Source organism: Penicillium rubens (genome assembly GCF_028828025.1).
Source record: "Penicillium rubens strain IBT 27055 chromosome Unknown utg000004l_segment0_segment0, whole genome shotgun sequence".
Classification (NCBI taxonomy): domain Eukaryota; kingdom Fungi; phylum Ascomycota; class Eurotiomycetes; order Eurotiales; family Aspergillaceae; genus Penicillium; species Penicillium rubens.
In genome coordinates, this window is record NW_026890602.1 from 581,756 (window position 1) to 608,290 (window position 26,535).

The 26,535-nt window shown below is 48.2% G+C and overlaps 9 protein-coding genes across 9 annotated transcripts; 1 reads left to right on the top strand and 8 right to left on the bottom strand.

Moving 5' to 3' along the window:
* Positions 1–610: 610 nt before the first annotated feature.
* On the bottom strand, positions 611–3,896 carry N7525_010173 (glycoside hydrolase family 35 protein; the record flags this gene model as incomplete). The annotated part of the gene is made up of 5 exons (XM_061214999.1): positions 611–1,400; positions 1,457–1,616; positions 1,670–1,963; positions 2,016–3,012; positions 3,096–3,896. 5 exons carry the CDS (start codon positions 3,894–3,896, stop codon positions 611–613), a joined length of 3,042 nt encoding a protein of 1,013 aa, XP_061067511.1.
* A 620-nt stretch (positions 3,897–4,516) lies between these two features.
* On the bottom strand, positions 4,517–6,215 carry N7525_010174 (elongation of very long chain fatty acids protein; the record flags this gene model as incomplete). The annotated part of the gene is made up of 2 exons (XM_002556629.1): positions 4,517–5,359; positions 5,427–6,215. The coding sequence occupies 2 exons, from the start codon at positions 6,213–6,215 to the stop codon at positions 4,517–4,519; spliced, it is 1,632 nt and encodes a 543-aa protein (XP_002556675.1).
* A 1,092-nt stretch (positions 6,216–7,307) lies between these two features.
* N7525_010175 (uncharacterized protein) lies at positions 7,308–8,968 on the bottom strand (the record flags this gene model as incomplete). The annotated part of the gene is made up of 3 exons (XM_061215000.1): positions 7,308–8,651; positions 8,714–8,800; positions 8,867–8,968. 3 exons carry the CDS (start codon positions 8,966–8,968, stop codon positions 7,308–7,310), a joined length of 1,533 nt encoding a protein of 510 aa, XP_061067512.1.
* Positions 8,969–10,083: 1,115 nt separating this feature from the next.
* N7525_010176 (uncharacterized protein) lies at positions 10,084–11,553 on the bottom strand (the record flags this gene model as incomplete). Its single annotated transcript, XM_061215001.1, has 2 exons — positions 10,084–11,320; positions 11,399–11,553. 2 exons carry the CDS (start codon positions 11,551–11,553, stop codon positions 10,084–10,086), a joined length of 1,392 nt encoding a protein of 463 aa, XP_061067513.1.
* Positions 11,554–12,307: 754 nt separating this feature from the next.
* Positions 12,308–14,195, bottom strand: N7525_010177 (cation:proton antiporter; the record flags this gene model as incomplete). The annotated part of the gene is made up of 7 exons (XM_061215002.1): positions 12,308–12,751; positions 12,809–13,343; positions 13,408–13,528; positions 13,579–13,629; positions 13,680–13,805; positions 13,890–14,096; positions 14,159–14,195. The coding sequence occupies 7 exons, from the start codon at positions 14,193–14,195 to the stop codon at positions 12,308–12,310; spliced, it is 1,521 nt and encodes a 506-aa protein (XP_061067514.1).
* A 1,014-nt stretch (positions 14,196–15,209) lies between these two features.
* N7525_010178 (glycoside hydrolase family 43 protein) lies at positions 15,210–16,285 on the bottom strand (the record flags this gene model as incomplete). The annotated part of the gene is made up of 2 exons (XM_002556633.1): positions 15,210–15,835; positions 15,934–16,285. 2 exons carry the CDS (start codon positions 16,283–16,285, stop codon positions 15,210–15,212), a joined length of 978 nt encoding a protein of 325 aa, XP_002556679.1.
* A 4,625-nt stretch (positions 16,286–20,910) lies between these two features.
* On the top strand, positions 20,911–21,171 carry N7525_010179 (GATA-like domain-containing protein; the record flags this gene model as incomplete). Its single annotated transcript, XM_061215003.1, has 1 exon — positions 20,911–21,171. The coding sequence occupies one exon, from the start codon at positions 20,911–20,913 to the stop codon at positions 21,169–21,171; it is 261 nt and encodes an 86-aa protein (XP_061067515.1).
* Positions 21,172–22,038: 867 nt separating this feature from the next.
* N7525_010180 (uncharacterized protein) lies at positions 22,039–22,837 on the bottom strand (the record flags this gene model as incomplete). The annotated part of the gene is made up of 2 exons (XM_061215004.1): positions 22,039–22,344; positions 22,409–22,837. The coding sequence occupies 2 exons, from the start codon at positions 22,835–22,837 to the stop codon at positions 22,039–22,041; spliced, it is 735 nt and encodes a 244-aa protein (XP_061067516.1).
* A 581-nt stretch (positions 22,838–23,418) lies between these two features.
* On the bottom strand, positions 23,419–23,910 carry N7525_010181 (Hsp20/alpha crystallin family protein; the record flags this gene model as incomplete). Its single annotated transcript, XM_002556635.1, has 1 exon — positions 23,419–23,910. The coding sequence occupies one exon, from the start codon at positions 23,908–23,910 to the stop codon at positions 23,419–23,421; it is 492 nt and encodes a 163-aa protein (XP_002556681.1).
* Between the last annotated feature and the right edge of the window lie 2,625 nt (positions 23,911–26,535).

Genomic DNA, 26,535 nt, shown 5'->3' on the forward strand with positions numbered 1-26,535 from the left:
AGAGTGCTGGGAAGAGATATTCCAAAAATAGTGCCGGTCCGATAAGGGGCCCCATTGTCGCAGCAGCGTTTCGTTTCCTACCGTTCGTGCTCAATTCTTGGTCCTTCCCGTCGAAGACCGGCTAGAGTTCCTATCCTGGTTGTTCGAGGGTGCTTTATCTTATTATATTTCTACGCCTTTAAGCTCAGAAACCACTATATCAAGATACATCGCAAGCCAAGTTTCAGACATCATATACGACTGTGACTAGCTAAGCGCAAATACCGAACTGGTTGATGCCCAATATACCCTTTATACGAGAAAAGGTTTACCATGGTCTGTGGAAGAAGAGTATCTTTATTGGTGAAGCTTAGGGAAGAACAGAGCGCTATTTCCACGTCACCGCACCGCTATATATTTCTGTCGGCATTAATAATTTCTGCTATTACCGCACCGACTGCACCTTGCTATGTGGCGATGATTCTCATGGTGCCATCTTTCTACTACGGCTATGTTGTCGCTCTCGGCTGGAATATAACCGGAAATGTGTTATATGTGTGCCTCGACTTTCCCATGTATAACATGCGATGCAGACCTAATTTCATCACAACCACCTTTTAAGCTACTGAACTCAGGCATATTTCACCCTCTCCTCAGTCCATCCAGGCCTCAAATCCTTAGTATCCCACGAAGCAACATCCAACGAACTATCAGCCAGATAATTCACCCGCCAGTCAATCCCAATACTAGCCCCCTCCTCACTTTGCGCCCAAACCGCCACACCAATCGTATTCTCCCCCTTGTAATCCAAAATCCCCACAGGAACAGGATAAACAACCTGATTCCCAATATAAGGATTATACCTTCCATACTGGTACCCATTAACAAACAACTGAGCCCGATACTCCGTCGTCGCCCCAGCGGGCGTAGAAAGAACAAAGGAAATAGACACATCAGTGTGCGCAGGAATATCGAGGGGACAGGTAGTACGGAAGAAGCGAACCGTTGCGCCCTCGAAGCTAAGCACAGACGTTGTAGAATCCTTAGCGGATCCCTCTTCTCCCCAGTCTGAGTCGTCAAAGCCGGGTAGATGCCATCCAACACGCTCGGCGAATAGTCCGTCTTCGTTGTACACGCCGCGCACGGGGTCCAGATCTGACTCCCCGCCCGCGGTCCCGGCTAGACGCCAGTGCGTGAAGCCGGAATCCGAGCCGAGAAGTTTTGCATCCATGATGCCGCGCGGGTTGAGGGCGCCGGTTGTTTGGTCGTGGCCTGTGTCGTCGTGGACGATTAGGAGGACGTTTGGTGTGTCGGTGTGTAGGGTTGCGTCTGTGAATGACAGGGAGAGGTTTGCTTGGGATGTGGTTGCGTTGCCGAGGTGGGAGGCGAGGAATTCGCCGTTCAGCCAGGCGGACCAGCCGCTGTAAGTAGTTGGTCAGTATTATATTGGGTTGATGTGGTTGGTTGTGGAACTTACAATGCAGATCCTCCTTGGACGTTGATGAAGGCTCCTGTCGCAGTTCCGTTGAAGTATCCGCGCCACAGACGGACGCCGTTGTGGAAGCCGTATTGGTCGGCGTAGAGGACGGGTAGACTTGTCGGGGTCCTCGGATTTAGAGTCGTCATGTGGTTGGCATCTGCGAAGATCAGCTACTTGTTCTCGTGTGGTGCTTGTATATCAGTAACTTACCAACCCACGCCGCACCAGAATCATCATAATCTGCGAACCGCTCTGGCAGACTGTCCTTAGATTTCCATGAAGCCAAAGCCGGCAGCTTGATAGATTGCGGGGCATCGAGTGAGCCCTTGAGACTGCCGTACTCGGTCGAATGGGTGTCAACCTTCTTCCCATTCCAGGTCACAGACTTGACACCCTTTGGCGCAAAGACGTCCAGTGTTGTTGCGTTGACGACATCGCCGGTTATCGCTAGCTTGGAGCCTGACAGCTTAGCATCGCGGACGAGATACGGGCCCTGGATGAGAACTGCAACGATAATTAGTCTTTTGAGCATGAGAGCATGATAAAGAGAACGTACCACTCTCTGTCTCCGGCACGAATGGATCATTTGTGAGTGCAGGAGCCCAGAAATCATACGCCGACGTTCTATCAAGCAAGATAACTCTAACACCGTCGTCAAATTCAAGAACAGTCATGCCGGCGGATTGCGTGAGCGATGTCGTCAGACCGCCATGTTCTTTGATGAACTTGACCCGCGAACATCCCTGGCATTTCTTGATAGAACCCTTCTTGGCTCCCTTGATAGAGAACTCGCCCGACTCACCAGTCGGGACCCAGAGAACCAGTGTAGGCTTTTTATCAAAGACAGCATACGTGAGAACCTCGGCTGTGGAGTACAGCAGACTCTTCGAGCCGAAGGTGAAGTCCGTCACGATAATCTTCGACTGATGCCCATTCAAGCGAATAGTGCTGGCATATTTAGGGACAGTCAGGACACCCGCCGAGGTATTAACCTTCAAATGGAACGGCTCGTTCGTCGAGATGGAAGTGTTTGAGTGGAAAGTAGCATAGAACGCAGAATTCGTCTCCGGATTCCGGAGCTCATAAGCCCTCACAGCGGGGTTATCAGTGTACTGCGTTCCATTACCCATCAACTCAGTCATGGTAAGATCCTTCGCGGAGCGAGTGAACAATGCCAGCAATTTGGTCTCATGGTATTTCGACCAGATAGACCGGTCCTCTGAGATTGGTGCCGAGTAGTCGTAGCTGGAAGCCGTGACCGGCGCAGCCATGGCACCGGGGTTTTGACCACCAAACATCATGTACAAGGACATTGCTGTCACGCGCTGGCCAATGTTCCAGCGGTAGAATAAGTTTGCAAAGTCGTCGCCGATATCACCGGGACAGCCGCCTTCAGGTCCTCCCCAGGGGTTATACGAGCCGCCCTGGAACTCGGGCATGAAAGCAGGCATGCTGGGCTGGGATTCTTGGAAGTAATCGTGGTATTCCAGGACCTGGAAGGGCACGTATGCGCCATTGGTGGAGGTGCACTGGCTGATATCGCAAGTCCAACACTGATAAACAAGGCAATTAGTATTTGTCTCTCTTCCCTTGTTTCACCGTCTTCTTTTCAACGGATAGACGTAAAGGCACCTACCGAAGGGTAGGAGTCCAAACCAGCAACATCAACGTTCCCACCCGCATCAGACCAATCCTTTCCCCACGAGTGCGTTTTCATATTAGGATCATTTACGGTCAACGGCAGGGTAATACCATTGTCACGAGCATTGGCCTTGAGCAGCTCCATATAAGCAATGGCCGTCTCGTTCGGCACACGCAGGGTAGGATCACCCAGCCACTGATTCCCGTACTCATTCTCTATCTGATAAACGATGGAGTAATGGCCATCAGTCACCTGGTAGCGACTAGTGATCTCCGTGACTTCGGTAAAGTACGGCGTCCAAGCATTTGTATACCGGGTATCGTCATTGCGGAGGGTGCCGTAGTCACCCGTAGTCACCCACAACGGGAAGCCGCCAGCATTGGCTTCAGCGTTGACGTACGGGCCAGGCCGGACGATGATGTACATGCCCAATTCCTTGGCGAGCTCGAAGATTGGGGTGATATCGCGGGCGCCGGTTGTGAAGTCCACCGTTGCATTATTGGGTGCGTGGTATGCCCAGCTGGAGTAGAAGGCGAAGGCTGTGAAGCCGGCTGCTTTGATTTTCTCGAGGATGTCGCGCCATAGTGCTGGGACGGGGATGCGCCAGTAGTGGAATTCGCCGGAGAAGATGAAAATGCGTTGGCCGTTTATTTGGAAGCTGTAGTGGTCCCATTGCACAACCGTGTTTAGGCCGTTATCTTGCAGTGGCCATTGCGTGACGGCTTGATCTTCTGCTTTGGATGAGACTCCGAGACAAGCTAGGAGGACTAGCAGGCAATTGAGGATGCGCGTCATTTTGGGTCGTGGACCGCACTCTGACTACGCGAATGCTTTGCAGCATTCCCGGGGTGACCATGATCAATTTATGTTTCTCAATCACTGAATTTAGAGTGAATGCGGCGTATACGGGGTTCAAGCAATCGGCTGTTAATTTTCCCTTTTCGGTGTGGATTTGTGGTATCTCCGGTGCTTGGCCGGGGGTTTTTCCTCCATTCATGTTGGGGGAATTATTCGAGATGTGGACAGACTCTTGGAGATAACACCATCTTCTCATTAGACAATAAACAGGTCAAGGGCGATAAAATATACAAAGTAATATATGTTCAGAGAGCAAAAAGGCCGAGAATACAAAGACGCTATAAAATCAAATCCACTGCCTCAAGTCACCCCTGGTGTATGTATATAACCCGGATAGCCGAGGCCAAGACCCCGAGAGGAAATATTCCGGAGGGCATTTCCCCGGATATCCCCCATAGCCCGAATGCGGGCCAACACTGAGTGATATATTTGCCAGGAAGTCCCGAACGAGTGAAACACAAGCTATCGAATATCATAGCTGAGCATCTAATCATTTTTTTAAACCCCAAAACTCCAAATTCATGCGGTATAGGAATACTCCACTTTCAAGGTTACATTTAGGCATTGTTATCCAATACCCCAAATGGGTTCTCGCCCTTCGTGTTCGGGCTGGAGGAAGACTCCTTCTCGGCCTTTTGCTTCTTAGCGCCCTTCTTGGTGGGGACCTTAGCAAACCCCTCTTCAGACTCCGACCGATTGACCGAGGCCGAGGCAGTCTTGGCCTTGGAAGCAGCAGCCGAGCGGGTGCGGACTGGGGAGGCAGGGGTGGCGGCCTTCTCGGCGATCTTCTGAGCCTGAGCCTTGATGACCTCATCATCGGTAGTAACCTCGCTGTTTTCGCCCTCAATGGCAGCCTTGCGGATTTCACGGCTCAGACTCTTCAGAGCATCCATGCCGGCCTTCTCAGCGGCCTCCATGTGCGTGGGCTGCTTCACTCCTGGGTCCTTGCGGTTCAGGTAGGAGCGGACGAAGAAGCGCGCGAAGAGGTAGGTGAGGGGAAGAAGGTAGGAGACGTTCAGCCAGATGGCGAATGCCTGTCCGGTGGTGTCCGCACAGGTCACCATCTGCTGGGAGTAGCCGGATTGCTGGACAGGGGCGGCGGTGAAAGAAGTGCCTACGTTCTCGGCAAGTCCTTCTGCGCCCGCAGCGCGGAATGCCAGCTTCTTCAACCAGGAGATCGAACCAGCCTCGGCGGTGGCAGAGGCGGCGGCGGAAGCGGCGTTAGTCAGCTGCTCCAGCGCGGCGCTACCGGACGGGTAGGGGATAGTGTAGTGGACAAATAGGTAGGCGGCGGCCATGTTGGTTCCGAAGACGAACTGGGTGATCTGCATGGTGGTCAAGCTGCGCTTGATAGCGTTGGGGACGCGAATGCGTAGAGCCGTGAGGGTGTAGTAGGTGTACTAAAGCAAGGAAAAACGTTAGTAACTTCGCTTACTAAATTCAAAGCAATGCGATTGTCCGACTTACCATCATGGCGTGAATGGCAGAGTTAACCAGGCAGAAGATCCAAATCGGAGCTGCCATGTAGCGGATACCAGCCCACATGCACATCATAGCTCCTGCGTGGTGGTAGGTCTGTAGGGTGGAGCTCTTCTTTCCCTTAGCCAGAATGATCACGGTGTCCACAACCTCGTAGAACTTGGACAGATAGAAGAACCAGCCGAAGTAAGCCAATCCCTGGTTCCATAGACGGCCGACATCCGTGGGGTCTGGCATGCCGTTGGTGAGGTGGAAGGCAGGGTTGGGAATCGACCACTCGTCAGTAATGGGGCTGTATGTAGCGGCATTGCCATAACCGCGGGGTCCATTGATCTTGCACAGAGAGTCCACAACTCCAACTAGTCCGTTGCGATCGTCGGTATCCGGGAAAGAGCTCCGGAATGCCAGGAACATGCCCACGAAGGTCCATGCGGAGTAAACGGCTAGGAAGACATTGTGGAGAACGACGAACAGCTTGAACAGACGGGTGTTGCTGAACGCATACGGCTTATACCCGCGGCTCTTGTTGATGCGGTTGATCAGAACGACAGTGATCGCATAGACACAGGCGATTGTGATTGGTAGCCGGACGTCCAAAACCTGGTTATAGAGATCGTTCGGGATGTTGAATGGCTGCTTCCATGTCGGAGTGTCAACGTGAGGCGCGGGGATGGTCACTGGAAGCTCCCGAGGAGGGAAGGCGAGGAGAGAGGCGGGAGGGAAGGCAATGCGAACAGTCGCCTCGCCGAACTCGGTAGGCACGTTGATATCGTGCATGGTTATCGCCACGCAGAAGCGTCAATTCAACGCGTCAACTGGGCAAAAGTGATATAGAAAATGATATACAAGAGATAAGTGATTTTAAAGAAGAATAAGGAAAAGCAAAAAAAAAAGAAAGAAAAAGAAAGAAAAGAAACGGTTGAAGTGTTGAAGTCCAGTGGATCCACCAGATAAACTGCCCTTTAAATTTCTCAACAAGGGCAATGACCGACGATCTCGATCCGCCCGCGTTTAGTTTGTTGGGAATTCCAAGGCTTGGCCATCAAACGTGCCGAGGTTAGTATCGCCACTTGCCTATAAGAGTTACATCTTTGAATGTTGTACGGAGTACTTCATATGTACATGTATGGAATAGACATGTAATAGTGAATCAATTCTGTCTCTCAATCCAGATGCAGGAATTGATCTTCGAATATTCCAGCTGGTGGGCGATACTGTAATCGATTTACCTTATAATTAGGATAATTCTTCAATGCTCTTTTTTTTAAAAAGAAGCTAACCGAGAGCTCCGGACTGGTTGTAACATCTGGACACCTCCAGTGTATGCCGTAATTTGCCCTGCAAAGCCCTGCACAGCCTTGTCTCGGGAGAGCTGGGGAAAAACCTGCTGAGTCAGCTGGGCAAAGTTCGCTGTTCCCCGGAACATTGTCACCCAAGGTTTGACCGTGGAAAGTTAAACCGACCGAAAGCTTGGAAGCTCGGAACCTTCCAAAGTTGGAACCTTGGAAGGGATGTGGTGACCTCAGACACTTAGCTATCACTGATCAGCTTCTTGTTGGGGTATTTGAACTAATAACTGTCCCAACAACTCGATATGAAATCGGATATCAAACAGCCGAGTAGGATCACATGCAGCCTCGGTCTTACTGTATATTCAACGTTGAATATGCGTAACCCAAGCATGAGTATAAGACTCACCAGCATAGACAGGGACTATGATGTACAACTATTGCACACCGTACAGATCTGCACATATCGTCATCATGATCAAATTGTTCGATTTCCATCCTGTTTATGTTGTAAAAGAAAAACACGCATCGACGCCAGGAATGCACAACCTACACATATACACGGCTAAAAGTACAGTTCTTAGCGGGGCTTGGTGTTATGGGGAACTGGAGGAGGCCCCAGAGGTGATGGTGACGAAGCGTCAACAGGGGACGCCCGAAATTCAGTCCGCTTGGGTGGAGGTGGGGGAGGGGCCTTCTTGCGTTGGGCTTGAGCCTGAATATCGGGCTCTGTGGGTGACCCCGCTGCAGAGTTCGACTGGGTCATGGAGACGGGACGAGAAGGTGGGCGTGGAACCCGCTTGTTGGCTTCGGCGGAGAACTTACGGTCCTCCACAAATGTGTTAAAGCGTGATGTAACCCCACCCCACTTCTCTTTACCCATATCGATCTTGTCGGCATGGCGTTCACGGAAATCTTGCACAGACGATGTGCCCCGCGCAGGCTCCGCCGGTTCCAAGTTCATACTAGTAGAAGTATTCGACGCGGGCCGGGCCGGTGGGCTAGGCGCTGCTGGAGAAGAGCCAGTGAATCGTGATGCGTAACCGCTCAACTTCTGTTTCCCTGAATCGATTGAGTCCGCGTGACGTTCACGGAAATCACCGTATTTCTGTTTTCCGGAGTCGATGGTATCTGCGTGGCGCTCGCGGAAGTCGCCATATTTCTGTTTGCCGGAATCGATGGTATCTGCATGACGCTCACGGAAATCACCGTACTTCTGTTTCCCCGAATCTATGGTACCTGCATGGCGCTCGCGGAAATTCTGGACAGAAGACGTGCTGCTCGCGGAGTGCGGCTCAATGTTCGCCGAGGCCTGAGTAGGCTGGGTAGGTACTGATGGAGAATCCGAGGTGCCCATCTGGGAGAAGCGCGACTGCAACTTATTGACAGGCGTATGTGCAGGTGACGACGATTTCTCCTGGCCAATCCCAAAGCCAGGAACGGAGACACCCGCGTTTGCTAGGCGGGACGTAGCATCTTGGTTGATATAATCGTGGGAGAGTACCGGGGCAGGGGAATAAGCGGGGGGCGGGTCGGAGACCGGGGATCCATTGCGAGCAGGAAGTCGTGGCGGGGGCTTTGGTGGCTTTGACTTTGAGATTGAGCTTGTCGAGGCGGAACTCGCAGAGTCCAGTCGTCGGACCGGTGGAGGAGGGAGATTGTCTGTAGAAAGCCCGCTTGTGTTGACGCGATACGGGACCGGAGGCGGGGCGGGCTTTTGGAACTGTTCCTCCTCTGCTTCGGCTACCTCCTGTCGATGGGGGTCCTGGATGTTGGCCTGATTTGGCGCAGCAGCTGCTCCGTGGTACTTGGTATGTTTGGGAGGAGGCCCAAAGGCAGACGGGTCTTTCAAGGCTGACAATGGTTGTGAGACATGATTTGAGCGGTCGGAGTTGGACTCATTGCCCTTTCCCATCCAGCCAGCCTAAAAGTGAGAGAAAGTTAATATCGATGGCGTAGTCGTGGATACACGAAGAGTTAGCTTACCACTTGGCCCCTAAGACCCCCTTGAGATGATGAGCCCTGCCCAGAGCTGGAAGAGGAACCCTCTTTGCCCTTTCCCATCCACCCAGCCTAATAGCAAGTCAGCATCAATGGCCGCCCGAGTCGTCCGCAGGAGCGAGAGATGAGTGAGCTTACTACTTGGTTAATGCCTTTGAAATCACCACGCCAGCTCTCCTTCCCACCTTCCTTGCCTTCAGGATGCCAGCCGCCTTTGATAGTATTGCGTAACCCACTCATGTTGTTGCAGACCTTGGGAGTGCGGGGATGCAGATGCTAAGTGGTTGGGGAGCTGTGACGACAATAGTCCCCACTTTGTCACGTGTAAATTGTACCTACATATGTAGTAATTGATTTACATGCATGACCCCTGGCCCCGGGTGGGGGTACCTACGTAGTCTACAACATACGTAAGTGGGGTACCGTAAGCGCGCTCCCTATACTGTACGGCATTGATGAATATATTTGATCATTGAACATTCCGAGAGGAACAATTCTGTTAACAGCTGTTTTCACGTGCTTCAAGTCATCCATGGATTTGATTGTCAATCAAGTAGGCGGTCTAAACAGATTCTGCCAACCTCTTACCAAAAGTGAAGGCGGTATAATTCTGCCAAAACAGGGGGTTATAATGAACTTTAAGGGTAGTCTATTCGCCCTTCGGGGCATATGGTCAACTGAAAATATACAGAGAAGATTAGCATGGCCCCTGCACTAAGGATGACACGCATAATCAAAGAGAAGCTACCTATTTTTTTGTCCTTTACAGATCCAAAATTGAGTTTATAGGGTGTGGGTCCAAATACGGCATATAATTGGGTCTACGGGATTTGGAGATCACGTGAAATGCATATTCATTGGTCAGGGTTCGAAACGCGGGTCCCGCGATTTTGGAATTATTTGGAAGGCGGTCTAGCGGCAGAATATGCAGTGGATATTCATTCCTGTGACATCACCCGTTGCTCGTTACCTCGGTTATGTATACACCTACTAAGTACAACAATGTTAGTTCATCCACCAAGCCGAATCTGTCGTGAATAACAATGGAAGGTATCTTGGTTTCAAGCTACCCGAGCCACAATTCACAGGCCCAGGATTCGCCTACGGATATGAGAATTTGAGAAACATCCAGGAAGTTGGCACCCAAAATGCCTTGAAAGAACTGCAAAGTGAAGGGTGGCTGATTCCCCACACTGCCTAATGGGCAATTGGAGTTTGGCATGTGGTAAAAAAAGTCTATGCTAGGAAGTGGCTAAGTGGCCTTCAGGATGGGGAATTGACTGGGTAGGAAAAGAGAATCTAAGAATCTATTAAGTAAATGTATTTACAGCGGGATCGGAATTGACGAAACAAAATTAGTCAAGACTTTCTTGGAGAAATCGTCGAGTAAGATCATTCTCAATCCATTGCTCAATTAGCCCAACGCTATCGCCGACAAGGTGGTCGTAGTTTGCGCCCTGTGGGATAAACATAGACTGATGCGCCACGACTTCGTCCATGCCCTCCATTAATATCGGTTCCCAATGTGAGTTATCGTTGTGCTTCCAATGATGTGACGGTAAGAGGATAAATTTGCGAAGGTGTTGTTTATTAGGGTCTGAGGACTCCGTGGTCGTGATGGAGCTGTTCTCGGTTGAGAGGGAAATACTTCCTGAGAGAGACTGGTTCTCTATTTGGTCGGTTGAGGGTGAGGGAAGCGGTGCTGGACTTGTATGATCCGCCGGCGGACTATCCTGGTCATCGTTGGCCGTTTGGTCTGACAGGGAAGAATGAGAAGTGGTGGACTTCAATTGATTTCCCTTTATTGTCATGTTGACCATGGAAGTGGTTACTTCAGTTCCTTCGGAAATACTTGGCGTATCTGAGTATTCGTGCGAATGAATTTTCGCTGCATATCCATCCCGATCAATTTCGACCTCCCTTGTGTACTCTTTGTCTTCCTTTGCAGACTTCTTGGCCTCCTTCTTCGCTTTCTTTTCAGCTTCCTTTATAGCCTTCTCAGCTTTCTTCTCGGCTTTCGTCTTGGACTTCCGTGGCTTGCGACCAGTGCTCGTGGTATAGTAATTGACAAAACGTACTCTCCAGGGACTGGACTCAGCAGCTTCCAGCTCCATCAAGTGCCGGTACCGCCGACGAAGCTCAGAGTAATCATTGACACAACCAGCAAATTTGAAAGGCGATACAACGCGATTGAAGATAGATCGTGAGAGATTGTCGGTATTTTTGTTGACAAAATGCATCATCCCATTGAGAAAGCCACGATCAACCAGACGCACATCATTCATAAATGGTGGGTCAAAGTTGGGATTGAAAGGGGCGGGTTTGAAGGCTGATCCCAAGTCCAGAGATTCTTGTTCTGTCGCAAGGTTCTCTTCATCTTCCGGGTCCTTTTTGGGTATTAAGCCCATGGTCCCTGTTGCGATTACGCGGGGATGGATCCCCAGAAAAGGGACATCGAATCCTGCCACACCCAAAATTCGATGCTTTGGTTTCCCGTCTTGTTGTAAGCGTGCAACGTCTGCAGCTAGGATTCCGCCGAGACTATGTCCCAGCAAGATAACATCAAGATCATCTGCCTCATGTGGTGATAGCCTGCAAGTTTACACATTAGCATATGTGGCTAGTTAGCAATGTAGGAAAAAACAGCCTTCCTGCGGCGTGATCACATACCAGGCGCTGAATTGATCCACAGCTATTTGCATCTCGCCTTGAGACTTGTATCTGGGATACATGCGGGTGTAAACCACATGAGATTCAGCCAACGAGACCGTTAACAGATCATGAACATGTAGTGGAAGGTCAAGGAAGCTAGCTTCTGATCCCATGAAGCCATGGATATAAATCAGTAAGAGCCTGCGCTTTTCTGTGGTCTGATATCTTCCGGGGCGAGGCAGAGACAGGGTGGAATGAGAGCCATCGGTGCAAGTACGAATATTCCCCTCCATCTCTATCTCCGTCGCCAAATGAGGCAGGCAAGAGAGAGGCTGAGATAGGAAAACGAAAAACAGAATTCCCTCCTTGGGTATTCCCAGCCTTAGAACCTTCTAAGGTTGAAATGCGGGGGGCTTCCAAGGTTCAAATTGCCACGGAAGCTTACTAAGTCAAACAGTTGGCCGGGGTGGAGGAATCATGCTCATGTCCACATGAATTAGCGCTAGAGAGAGTGAAAATATCGAAGAGTACAAGTTCTTTTTCAGGTTTCCCATGTCTTTCTCATTGTCTCGGGTATTAAAACATCTGCTGCCTATGTACCGACATAGGTTGGCCTCGTACTCGTATTTGTTAACCGTCTAAGCCACAGCAACGCATCCATGGATTGTACAAACAAGCTTAATCTTTACTTCCTCACCTTATCCCCCATCAAACAAGGGTTTACTTCCACGTTTTCAGAGTTTTCAGGGTATTCGGCTTATCATTCACAGATATCAAAACACTATGCATACTGTTCCCCATAGCACGTCCACATTCTATGTACAGCCATATCGGACGGGTAATCTTTTATGTCTCTCCCGTTAGCATGTCCATGTTGTTTGTACAGCCATATCCTTCCGCCTGACATGTACTCTTCGCGCAAAACGTCTAGACCTCTCCCTGCCCACTAACACCATGACACGAGACAGCCAGAGGAACATCCTGCACTCCCCAATCCCCTCCTTTCAGCTCGTGCGCAAAGAATCGAACTAGGAGACCGACGGTAACTGGGCCAATGATGGTGTTCAAAAGAATTGCCCAGACCCCAGTGTAGAAACCTGCGTCGCTAACGTACGGAGTTTCGTTGTGTCCGATTTCGATAATCAGAAGCCCAATCTCACCGCGTGCTACCATGGCAGATCCTAAAAGTGTTGCGGCCAGCCAGGCCCGTTTCCACTTCTTCCCCTTGTCCTGCTCGCTTTGCTGTTCATCGCTTGGATTGTTGCCCTCGACTTTGGGTTCTCCATGTGTTTTCTGCTCTTCGTGTGGCTCTTTGCGAGATTTACCCCCCAAAGTGAATTGCCATACGGGGACCCAGATTCCGACGACACACTGGATAGTCATGTTAGCTCGATTGCTGAGATAAGGCTTTCCATAGTATATGTATACCTTTGCAAATGTCATCAGGAGGGTGTAAACAATCCCTTTCCAAATACGTTCTCCGGTCCACAGCTCCAAGAACGGAATCGCGAACCCGATACTTGAGAAGAACAACGGTTCCATCAAATACTGCTGGGGTCCCAACAGGTATTTCTCAAAGGTATGAATGAAAGTGGGGCTTTTATCCGCCTCGCGCTCGCCTTCCTCGCGGTTCAGGACAACAAATGGTCCCTCGGGGTGCTTGCTCGGTATGTATGTGAGGAATACACCCGCCAAGAAGGCACCGAATAGGACAGATGTGCCAGTAAAGCCAGCAATGGCAATGAAAGCCGAAAGAACGAGGGTCATGAGGATGATGTTGGAGATATGGTCGTAGCGCGCAAAGCGGTGTTCAATGAACTTTCGGAAGAAAGGCGCAAAGACCCATTTTGTGACGATGGGCATTACGAGGGCCATGCCTATCGATGCCACTATGGGTCGCCCAATGAGCCAGCCCAGGTTGACATCGCCGCCTCCTGAAAGTTTGCCCAAATCGCCAATCACACTGTGTAGATATAAGTAGTTAGCTTGACGAATTGACCTCACCTCAGTCCAGATAAGTAACACACCTTAACATAATAAGTCCCACAACATCGTCGATAACAGCCGCGCTCACCAGAACTGACCCTACTCGGGTCTCGGCGAGGTTGACCGATCCAGACGTGGAGCTGATCACAGCAAAGGTGGTCCCTGATATCTATCAGCAATAGTCAACCCAGAGCTTCCGAGGGATAATTTACCGAGCGAAGTAGCGGAAAGGGATGCGCCGATGATGAAGGTCTCAACCGCACCTAGTCTAGGTTAGCTATGTACTATAGAAATTGGGTAGATAAAAACCAACCATATCCAAAGCCAAGGTAGAGCAAAAGGTATGAAAGACCAATAGGGAATACAACACCAGTTGTGGCGCCTATCATACTCAAAGTGAAGTTCTGCTTCAGCAAATCCACACGGGCGCCAAGACCGCCTAGAATGAATGACATCAGTGTCCAAGAAGCCAAGAAGCCAAGAGCCAAGCAATCAAGCAGGCAAGATGAAAATTTTCACTTACCTTCGAAGATAATTAGAATCAGACCAACATATCCAAGAGTGACAAAAGTCTCTTGCCAGTGATGTTCAAGGATATTGGCCAAGGGTACTCCGTAGATGATGCCGACGGCGATCTGACCGATAATTCCGGCCTGAATTACCGCCGCGGACACCCATCTTGCAAGGGAAAGGAAGAAGAAGAAAGAAACGACGATGAGGATGTCGACAGCTGCAAGAGTTGATCAGTGAGGAAATGAGCAGAGATCAATTGGCATATGCTTGGGTACCTACTTCCGGGTTCGTGGTATGGGAGGAAACCACCGGCCATGCTCAAGTTTTGGTTAACCTAGTACCAAGACTGAAGACGATTGAAGAATGAAGAGTGAAGAGAACAAGAATAGACAAGATTAAACAAGAATAAACAAGATTAAAGAAGAGAAGATTGGGGAAGGGAAATTGCCACTAAACTACCTAGGTAAGAGTTAAGAGTGATCCTCATCACTAGTGTAGGCATGGGTGGATTCAAAGAAGCTATTGGATTGCCGGAAACGAGAATTCCTCCACTCAGCCCTACCGAGGTACTCACCTATAATAATCGGTACGGGGTATTACATCGCAGTTACCTCATGCCCGATTTAATTCGTCCGGTACCTTTTATATGTGAGTCACTAACAAAAGGTACATTCTGCATTTGGCAGGTGCAAACGTTTGCATTTGGGCCGCCCAGCAACTTAACCGAAAGGGGATTAGATTGCTTGGCGTCCCTAACACATGGTACCCAGGTATACAGGTATACGGAGCATTTTCTATGTTGTATAGATTAATACTTTTTACATGACAGCCTATTTAAAAAGTCTGGCGAATCTATACAACTAGGTGATTGAGAGAGGGGTATATATATTCTGACTTACACTAACATCATTTTCGATAGTTACTCAGAATATGGCAGCCTTTGTATTTATTTTCATCAGCATTTAGCAGAGTCATTTGTCTTCCTATACGTGCATCCAAACGGCGCCACTAGAGCCAGGAACCCCTGATGGCTTCGAAAGCGCTTTGCGCACAGAGTATTATTCGGGCATGGATATGATACTGATGGTTCCTGTCGAATAGTATCCTTACTTCAAGAGAATTAGCAAAATAGACAACTACATTGTAAGATTTGACGCAAACCTTGCTCATGAGTTGCAAGTTTTTGTTTTTTTTTGTTTTGTTTTATCTTTATTTTTCCATAAAACGACGTGATACCTACATAACAATCAGGGGCACTCTCCACCATGACAACTGCCCAACCCATCCATTCACCTCAGCCAGCCGTAACTTAGGTACTTCTGAGTGCGGACTATGAACTCGGCTCCTCAAGCACCTGCGTCCACGGGGCCGCCTCGCCAAAGTTTGGTGTCCCATCACTATTACTCCCCACCCGCTGCACCATCGTATACCGACTATCATCACACGCCCCTTCACTATTCGTCGTCGCATGGAAGGCAGTCCACACCTCCGTTCCATCCGGACTCTGGAAGAAGCTATTATGTCCCGTGCCGTAGTTCCCGTTGCTCGAGGCCAGTAGACATCCATCCGATTTCGTCCACGCACTCGCCTGGGTGGGGTTCGTCGTGCCATCCCAGGTCAGACTGGCTAGGCAGTAGTATTGTGTCCAGCAGTAGGAGGCGGAGTATACGATCCGCGTCTGACCGTTTGTGTACAACGCCGCGGGACCTTCCTGCACGGGGGTGCCGTGGATTTCGAAGTCTTCGGTTGGTTCCGAGATGACGGTGATGTCGCCCGTAACGGAGATGAAGTCGTCGCCGAGCTTTTGCATGCAGAGCGACTGGTAGGTGACGCCATGGAAGCAGGAGAAGACGAGGAAGTTGCCGTATTCGTTGAAGCGGACGATAGTCGCGTCGATGCCCCATTCTGTTGTTAGCTGGGCGCCGTAGGACCACGAGTCCCAGGGTGTGCTACCTCCTACACCTCACAGTTAGTTATTCAATTCTCCTCTCGTTATATGAAGGAATAGAATTGGTGGTGCGGTCACAGGGAAGGGGCTAGGTGGGTGTCCATACCAGCTAGAACGTGCGACCTCTGCCCATCCAGATTATCCGCATTCCCGGCAGTGTAATAGATGTACCATTTATCGCCGAGATAGTGCAGCTCCGGGGCCCAATTGTTGCAGCATCGCGAGGCCTCCTCGGTCGAATAGACGACCTTCTTCTCGCCGTCCTTCAGACCCTCGATGCTGGTCGCCCGGGTAATTTGCACGTCTGCCCATGATGTCGTCAGGAGGTAGTAGTATCCGCCCGAGTAGACGAGGCTGGGATCGCTGCCTCCGGGGTTTCGGATGGGGTTGGTGAATGCGGAGGCGAGGGCCCCGAAGGAGACGATCGTCTTGATTAGTGAGGAGATGATGCGCACCATTGTCGTAGTCCGGTCCAGTTGGGTTCTCAATGCTGGCTGGATCTATTGATGTAACTATCAATCCCTCCCCCTCTTATATATCTTTCTCCGTGTCTTTCCAAGACTGCCCAGCCATTACAGCGAGCCTTCCCGCAGAAGGCGATGGACCCCGCCGGAAAGTAACCATTCGCATCCATCCGTCCTCACCGTGAGGCGTGGCGTCGCTACATATTCCCCCGCAGACCCTCATCCTCTACCGTATTAAGCCACCACTCAGTACGGTTTTCTTTGGCTGGGGACGTTCTTTCAGCCCCGCTTGGTTTAAGACCCGTCCAAACAGAGTTGCTGATTTGATACAGGTGGTTTCACCGGGGAGACATTTCATTTGGGTTTCTAGTAGGTAGGGAGTCAGCCAAGTCCGGTGGCACGCTCTACGTTTGTGGACCATGCACGCTGGGCTGCGGGGTTATTAAGGGGGACTCTCGACTGTCCACATCGGAGGAACTTCGGTCAATTTATTGGTTGAGAAGTGTTAACTAGCCAGATCATATATACATATCCCAGTACATCCGTTCGACAGGAATGAAAACATCTCAGGCTCGTCGAGGTCCGTTCCGTCCACTGCTGATATTGTATTGAAAAACCACATCACTATTGGGTTTTCCAAACACTCTGCCCGAAATATAAGAGTGCTCTACAACCACTTTCTGGGAACTGCGAAACTAAGGCTGAAAAACAAATCACATTAATGGCCAACCGCCGTTGGTTGGGATTTTATTAATGACGGGGTCTAAGCCACTGCTTCAAAGATAGGAGCCGGTATAAAATCACGCAAAACGAAGGGCTCGATGTATGAGATCCACAAGCAGACTCGAAAAAGAGATTAAAATCGAAGCGACCCGGGGGCTCATAACTAACAGAAATCAGATGTATGGCGACCGTGCCGGAAATTCACAGTGGTAAAACGTTCGATGCCTGAGGCATCAACATATGATAGAACCTACTTAGGTACATGTCTGGTAGCTCTCTCTTTCCTTCTCTTCCTTTTCTTTCTTTTCAATGGTAAGAAGGCCGCATCATCCTGTTTCTTAACATTATGAAATTGTACGTGCTTTTCCGAATGGAGCCAACATATGAAATGGCACCTGTCATGTCCCAGTGGATAATCCTGAGCACAAAGCAACCACTGATGGTATTATATTACAAGATCTGCAAGTCTCACATTTCTGTAGAAACATCGGACCTAACTTTGACGGCGTTGTTTGCCCAGATTTTGAAATAATTATTGCAAAGTTACAATGGAGCTTCGTTCCCGCCGACTCAGACTTTGCACGCAATTAGTGCATCTCCCTCGATCACCACGCTGGAACTATTTTTGTGAAATAGTCGATTTTATTTTCCGACGCCACCTGGATGCACGCTGAGCCCCCTTCGTAAAGTCAGGCTCGATTCTCTGGAGATTTTTGATATCTATCGGCTTCGCGGGTCCATTGAGAACTACTGGAAGTTCAGGTATAGCTGGAGGAGGTAGTAGACTTGGTCCGATCTTAGGATGTCCCGAGGTTGAGTAGGTTGTCGAATTGTCGACTTGGTCTTCCAGAAACGATGTAGAAGATCCGTTCCGACTTTCGATCTGAACACGTGGGCTTGTAATAGAACTATCAACCGTCCATTCTTGGTCGGTATAGATTGTGAACTCTGCTGGATCCAAGCTGTATGGTGCGGACGTCAACGAGGAGTCTCTCCGTCGCTTGAAGTTTGGGCTTCTTTTGAGTCTGACCTGCAAAAGCCGTAAGAAAGTGATTGGATTGAAGACAAGGGATGCGATGGAAGGTACATTTGATAGAGCATGCGACTTCTTCTGTCGTCTCCGAAAAGTTAGACTCCTAGCAGCTGAAATTAAACGAACAAATAGATCCAGAGCCATTGGGTAGGAAAGTGGACGTCTCGTCCGTTGTGCGCGGAATGACAACGGCGATAATTCATCATAGAAAGGTTCTGGCAAGCTTCTACATTATATATTGGATTCTAAAACCTTATGTATAGATCTGCATGACAAGAAAATAAGACGATTCCATTATAAGTCTAACGTTATTTATGTTCTCATCGCGCCCCGTCTTTACTCTTGCCATACCGTAAAGATGCCGTCCCTGGTCTTGGGTGGATTGGCTATAGCAAAATTGAGTGATGTTGGAGCTATTGCTCTAGGAATGTAACTATTCTTCCCCACGCGTAGGGTGTCATATATGAGTCTAATAGCGGCCAATCCGATTGGCTGGGTTTCAGATTTGTCCAAAACTGGATACCGCAGGGGGCTTTTGGCAGGTAACATTTGTCCAATAGAATGTTGTTAAGGGGTGGAAAAATCAGCCGCCAATCAGGGAGCTGGCTCATTTGTCTCTAGCGGGCGATGTGACACATTTGCATACTTCGCACTGCTTGCATATGTTTGACCCATACTAAAGGATACGAGTTTAGCTTGAATGTCGAGGTCAAAATGATCTATCCTAGGAACAGATAGGGTTAACGAGCACGGAGTAGGACAACCCGCCTTGGCCAACGTCGACTTGAATGCTGATCGAACAATTTATTCACACAATTTTGGTCTCTTCCCTTAGGTTATTATTTTTTTTTTCCTGTTTTCCTGTTTTATCCCCCATTTCATTACTTACCTCATCCACATTCTTTAGCGCGGAATTCATATGGCTTATGCCTTTTCTGACGGAATGGTCCCTGATTTTGCCTAGACCACACCGGCTTCCACCAGTTTCATGATGCACATGTTCTGACGATAGATGACTATGTCAGCTTCCGAGTTCAGAGCCGAAACTGGTATCTCAGTGCAAGCGGGTGATACCTGCAGTGGAGTGAAATAGTATTATCTATAGCACTTGTGAAAGTATTGTTCCCTTCAAATTTTGCTCTACATTGCATTTGAATCAAGTATAGTCAGTATCGTATTACTTCCAAGGTTCTTCCAAGACGTAGTATATTACTGTTTGATCTTGATGCCTGTCTTTGTTTTTTAACAAGCTTTGTTTGCCAGTTTCTCAGGGTGTGGTTATCCTGCTTTTTCCATAGATTTAGGAAATAAAGGGAGGATAGAAATTATGGTAGGGCGATATAATGCAAGACAAAACAGTTTTATCCACCATCTGCCTTTACACATTTTCTGACAAAGGCTTTAGGAAAAAGAAAAGTGTAGGCTTCCCTCTCTTCCTGCATATGCTACATTATGGTACACGCGTGTTAGGTGGCTCAGAGGGCACACTTTATATAAGAAAAGCAGTGAAGACAGATAACAATACCCAGAATATCACCCAAATAACAACCACCACAAGTTTCTGGAATATTAAATATGCAATGAAATTGCCCAAAAGACAGATCAGGGTGTTGATCAGCAGAAGAAGAAAAGTCAATTCATGTCTTCTAGGGACGGAAATGTGTGCTTCATCTATCATGTCATCCATCCCAGTGGACGGCTTCTATTACATTTGATTCGTTAGCTTGAAAGAGCCAGGTGATAGTAAAAATTAGTCCGAGGATTTTACCGAGACAGCCCGTGAAGCTCGAAGGGTAATTGATTGTACAACAACCGTCGACTCCAACAGTTCTTGCTCTCTGAGACTTTTTAGGTGAAATCTGTTCTCGATTAAACAGCATACCCAAGTCGCAGCCGGCCCTTTTTCTTCTCACTCTGGGGATTTTAAGCCGTATTTATACTTCGGTTCAGAATTCGACCTAATTATGTATACGCATACCGAGACTCGATATTCTTTTTAAATGCAGCAATTTCCCTCATGATAGAGAACTCAAAGTTATTCAGAGATTTCAAAATGTCCATGATGGTTGACCACAATCGTGCTGCTGACATCGTTTCATGTGCTTCTAGGGCTGTCTAGGCTTGACATAGTAGTTTCTGTCCATTCTTCATATCTAATCCAAGGCTGCCAAGGTTAGTAAGGCCCCAATACTACACAAAATACGCGGCTAAAACCTTATATTTGACAGGTGCATCAAGTACGAAATTCTGGAAATTAGCTAGTCTTCCCACTTCCTTTTTAGCATTTTAGCGGATTGGTTGCCTTCTCTTTTCCAAGCCCTTTCCTGCGAGATATAGACGTTCCGCTTTAAACTCCAAGCATGCTTTCAGCTCAAATATGGCATTGGTATCAAGCTCGGCAATGGTTGGCAATGATCCGATCCCTTCAATATGCCGCAAATGTTTGCTGGAAGCACGGGCATGCTGCGGTGCAATTAAACTTTTCTTTTTCCGGCTGCTTTTTCCCCCTTCGAAGAAGGTGTAAGTCAACTGGCTCTATTATTTACTTTCCAGTCTACGAGATTTCAATGGATACCCCTTGTTCTCCTAACTGGGTAACTAGGGAAGAATGAAGCCAAACCAATGTACCGGCCGATTAGAACATTCTTCGGATAGAAGGCGTCAATGAGAAACACGTTCGTAATCTTATAGTCGACCTTCCGCACCGTTTTCCCCTTGCGTATAGGACCCTGACCCACTCTCCTAAACCGTCTAGGCCCCGTAATACACGTCGTATCCCAGTTTGGGTGAATTAAGCTGTCACCTAGTGCTTAGGCTTAACCTAAGTCTATCACATATTCAAACATGTTAGAAAGTGCCAAACATGACACGAGTCGCCTTCGATGATTCCATGATCACGCACCAAGCCACCCAGAACGTGGACTATTTGTCTCTTGAATGGAAAGACGAGGATATATGGGACACCAGAAAATACATCCGTCGACAAAGGGCTCAGCTCAAGAATTACCGGCGGCTTGAGAACGCCCTCTGGAGAGCATGGGCAAAGCAAGGGAAAGGGCTGCCATATTTCCCATCGCGACTCATTCAATGGTACGGAGCTGTCATTCAACGTTTCGCAAATTAGATCATTCTCGGGCTCACATTTTTCATCTCTCTAGGGATAAAGACACCGATATAACTTGGCTTTTCGGGCCTTGGAAAAGACACGCTGGCTTACAGCCTTTTCTATCTCATTCTCAATTGCAACCAGGGGAACCTCCAAGTGTGTCTCTCCCCAGAACAGATCAAGCTCTTAGCCAGAAGAAGTTTGACCCCAATCCGCCGAAGAGTATTCTAGTTCCTTCAAGGCCGTTGTCAATATGCAACCCACCCAACAAGAAGGTATGTCTTGAATGAGAAGTCTCCGGATAGGACACTGATTAATATCGAAGGCGCAGATTTGTGTATCGCACATGCTTCTAACGAGACCAAAATGTCGCCGAGTTCGATTTAGCCGTGAAGTACAACAAGTCCTCTGTCTCTCACGAGCCTTTCCCTATGATTTCATATCGGGACATAACTTGTCGGACGAGCGGGTATGCTCATCTTCGTTGTTCGAAATCTATAGAAGTTGGCAGAGCCTGTTACCACTGCCACCCGCGTGGTTGAAGCCCCCCGAGGGTCCTTTCCAGCGGTCTTTGTCCTTAAACTCGCCTTCCTTTTGCGAAGGCCAAGAGTAAGTCCAAATCACAAGGCTTTTATGACTCTATCGCGGACTTAACATAGAGCTGACCTTGGCCGTATGCAGGTGCATTTTCGCATCGTGATTTTCTGTTATGCTAGCCTAGCCAGTCATTGCCTATTACCGAGAAAAATGACCATCGTCGCCCAATACCGATCATTCCTATGAAGAAAAGAAATTCTTATTCGTACATCTTTCCGGCAGTCACGCACTATCCAGGTCGGGAAAGAGACAATCTTATACATAAAACAACCGTCCATTACTATAATCTCATGCTCGCTTCCTTTTTTTGGGACCACTTGCGCCCTGCTTGTTCCAGGCAGCCTGGCCAAAAAGCGCGTCAATACTTTGCTGCCCCTTCTCACGCTGATCAGACTTGACTTTCTCACTCGCCACCACAGGAGGCAGCCCCTGAACACGCCGCTCCGCATCCTGCAGTAATTCTATTTCTCTCTGCCGCTGTCCTTTCACCGTAGGAATCGACCAGGATCCCGAGGTCACTGACTTATGCGCCAGTTTATACTTGGAGCCAGTCAGGTGGGTCTCGTAGGTATTAGCGTCGGTTTTACGTACGTGCTGTAGGATGTAGGATGTTCATTAGAAACAGCCGTTCCATCATGTCTAGTCAATATGCTCTTACCTGGTGCCCAACAATCAACCAGTGGTATTCCGTCCCGACAGGTGCACCGCTGCCCTTGGGCGCGTTCCGTGCTCGTCGCTTGTTGGTTTGATAGTCGATCCGCCAGAGATCGGGCTCTTCCTTGGTCTCTTTCCATACACCTGGATCGTAATTCCATGTATGCGAGCCGCCGATTGCCATGCCGGAATATCGCTGTCCCATATGCATCTTCAAGTCGTTATATCTCCCACCGAAGGCGTATGTTTGTTTCGGCGATGATACCACATTCTCAGCTTGCCCGTCCTCTGTCGCGGCATCCTCCTCATCTAGCAAGGCAGGATCCATGGAGTCGAATCCAGTGTTTTGGGAGTCGCTGCCGTCGCCGGGGTCTTGGAGGTTGTCATTTGAATCTTCTGTGAGATCAACATCTTCAATGCTCTTCTCGGACATGTTGGATTTTCTGACTCGCTTCTAGGTATGGGAGTATGAGAATATGGAATGCATATTTTTGATACAAAAAAGACTGATGGTATTGCTGAGCCTTTGATGTTATATTGATGTCACAGGACAAACAATGCTGAATAAGACGACCCTACAGCCCTGGAGCGCCCCCGGAGATGGGGATTGCTTACTCTGCAACGTCAAAAGGTCACAAAACACGTCCAGTGAATACATATACCTTTGGTAGTATCTCGGTAATACGAAATCCGGGGAAAGGAAATTACTGATGCGCATGATATGAATACAGATATGAATAATGAGCTGGTTCGCATGAATACGATTCATTCAAGGAATCGGAATTAGCGTTCACTATATAATATAAACCGCGAGGATAATAATATGTCGATATAAGAATTAATATTAATAATGATTTGCGAAACAAAACTCACATAGCCGAAAATACAGCGTTGAACGACATATCGATCAAAATACAGGATTGCAATGTAACATGGTCAACTTTCGTAGCTCATTGTATTCCATACGACCTCAGTGAAAGATCTCTGAAATAACATGGAAGAAGTTGCGAGAGATTACTCAATGGTAATCTTCTTAGTGACCGAGGTAGAGGCCTTAGGCACAAGAATAGACAGAATGCCATTCTTCAAGCTGGCCTTGACGTTTTCCTGGTCAACACTAACCGGGAAGGAGAAGGTGCGCTGGAATTCTCCGACCGAGCGCTCGCTGGCCCAGAAGCGGTGGGTAGGCTCAGACTTCTGATCGGCCTTCTCGACCTCATTGCCTTGCGCCATCTCTGGGCCATAGTGATACTCGCGCTTAGAGTGACCCTTCACCATTAGAGTCTGGGGGTCAGCGAACTCGATTTCGATATCCTTTCGCTCGAGGCCAGGTAGCTCGCCATCGAGGTGGTAAGAGTCATCGCTTTCGCGGACGTCAAAACTTGGGGAGAATGAACGAGCTGTAGACTGTTTACGGCCGGAGCGGTGGACATCATAGTCGTCGAGAAGACGGAAGAGAGGGGCGAAATCGCCCGCACCTGGGAAGCTAGAGTGCAAGAGAGACATTGTTGATTGGAATAGTATGTTATGGGAACTATAAGCTGTGATTCTTTGCGATCCTTTGCCTTGGTGAATTCAGATTCTGTCAAGCAAGCGCCGCGCTTTTATGATGCTTGTGGCAAACATCAGGCATCGTATCGAAATCTTGGCCCGCCGACTTTTTTATTCTAGATGATTCTCCTAGTGTCAAGTCCTTTCTATAACACGATTTCTTCTCCATTTATGGCTTTGAGATGACGGACGAGTTCCAATGGTTGCATGTCCACGATACCACAGAGAGTGACGTCATCCGAACGGCGGAAATAGTAAACTGGCCGGCACTTCGAGAATGCTCGAGAATAACTGGGAAAAAAATAGCTGAAGTCAGTGTCAAAAGGAATTTATTTTCATTATTCTTTGTACATTTGCCGTTGGACTCTACCCACATTCTGCTCGCACATACAAAGCTAAATGATGGGCCTGGCAACCCCAATATCCAAATAAACATGCTAGGGAAAATATTTCCGTATATCAACTACAAGTATTGTCTCGGTGGGAGATGAAACTTAAGCCGTCGAAATCCTCCCAATTCTATATAGAGATTAATAGGCACTAGGAAAGTCATCCTCAAGCTGATATCGTCTGTTTCACAGATGTCAAAGGATGAAGAATATGTCCGAACTTGAGCCGCGAAATTGTCAAAAAGCTATAGTCATCTAAATAAGCCAGACCATGTGGATTTCGCTGGCTATTTGGAGCTGTTGGGAAAAACCATAGAAATGGAAGTGCGAAGCATGTCATGTTATATGACGCTCCAGCACTGTATAACAGAGGTGGTAACGATCTCTAGTTATATCGGCCAGTCGGAAGTTGACAATGTCGACAGTAGACAGCTGATTTAGAAGCTTGGCCCTTTTGGAAATGTCGGATCTAAAGAACAGGTTTGCTAACCTGCTTGGATGATGGCACAGTAGGGACGTAACCTTGGAATACACCCTAGTACTACGCCACCCTGAGTGTTACGGTAGACGTTACGGTAGGTGGATGACTTATCCAAGGTGCACACAAAACTCATTCCATTCTGCTGAAGCGATGAAGATACGCGAATCTTTTAATCATCCGGGTCCGATCAAATGCGCACTCATATTCCTTCAGCATTCCACAGGCTTCTCTAGATAGTTCAGTTGCGGGCGCTAACTTTCGACATATTGCGCCAAGTCCCGTGGAATTTGAACAGGCTGCGTCGAATTTTGAATCCTCCGGGATGGACATCGTAGGAGGTGTGGGTGGGCTATCACCATTTAGCTCGTTCGTGGGTGGAGATTGATACAGAGTGAATAATTGGGATAGAGGGAATGAAGTGCCCGTTGGGTTGCTATAAGGTAGAATGAACTCAGCGATCAGTATATCATTCAAAGAGATTGCTGGTTTCTAGCTCACTCTTCTTTCTGGTTAGAAGACATGATGCTATTGTTGAAGCAATTGAGTCGACATCAGTCGTGTTTACTACAGTATTCTAGGCCGGGCCACTTCGAGTAGTTATACATTTCAGTTAGGAAGACTTTCGACGACCAACCTTGGAAGAGACCTCGTAACTCAAACCAACGGGAATCAAGATAAATCAAGATTTAACCGATCAAGTGATCACGAGTGAATATTGTACGAACTAACCAGCCAATGAACAAGTCCGCTTTTATCGAGCGTTTATTGTCTTGACATAGACCAATTATTTGGGTCACCTCCTTCAGCTTTGGCGTTTACTGATGAGATCATGGCATGTTCTAGAATCAGCCATTTTGCGATGTTTCTCAGGTAGGGCAGTTGAAGATACGGGATTCCCACGAACCAGCAATATTGGTTTACTTAGGGAAGATCATGAATAAAGACGATGTTGTTTTCCTAGCATACCCAAGGAGACAAAGAAGGGACCGTGAGCGCCTTTATAAAGCGGTGGCATCCCGATCGGGAAATTCAGATCAGATTGAGGGATTTCTACAACTGGGTCACTGAGATGTATATATTCCTGATTCACAGTATAGTCTTAGTTACACTAGTATTGTAGCTGTAAGAATTATTTGAGACTAATATCTACTTTCACAATAGCCTTAGCAGTATGGTCCCAACCCTGGCACCTACTACTTCTATAGTCAGTCCAGTCAGTTCACATCAACATATTCGGCTTAATATAAGTAAATACTTTGTGGCCTGGTAGTTAAGCCATGGCCAAATCGTTGCATAATTTTATGTAGGTTATATATACAGCACCGAAAATAGAATGGAAGCTGTACTCTCGATTCCAGACGAATCCTTGTCAAATCAGCACACTGGAATGCAAAACCGTATATGCTGTCAGCATCGTGTCAAAGCAACGATCCAATAATAAAATTCCCTGTAACATAATGTAGAACCTCCAAACTCCCCCCGCCTAGAAACTAAACAGAAAGCAGTTAGGGCTTGTGTTGATCCTACGTGGCCCCATATTAGCGTGAACGGCGTAAAAATAGAATCTGAGAGCCTCATGGAAAATGAAATTCCAATGGTTTGTACACATCGTAATAATTATTGGTGTTATTGATTTAATATTTTCTTTGAAGGCCGAATATGTCAGTTTCAAAGAGATCAGAATCTGAGTAGTATGGACTTTCATTGACG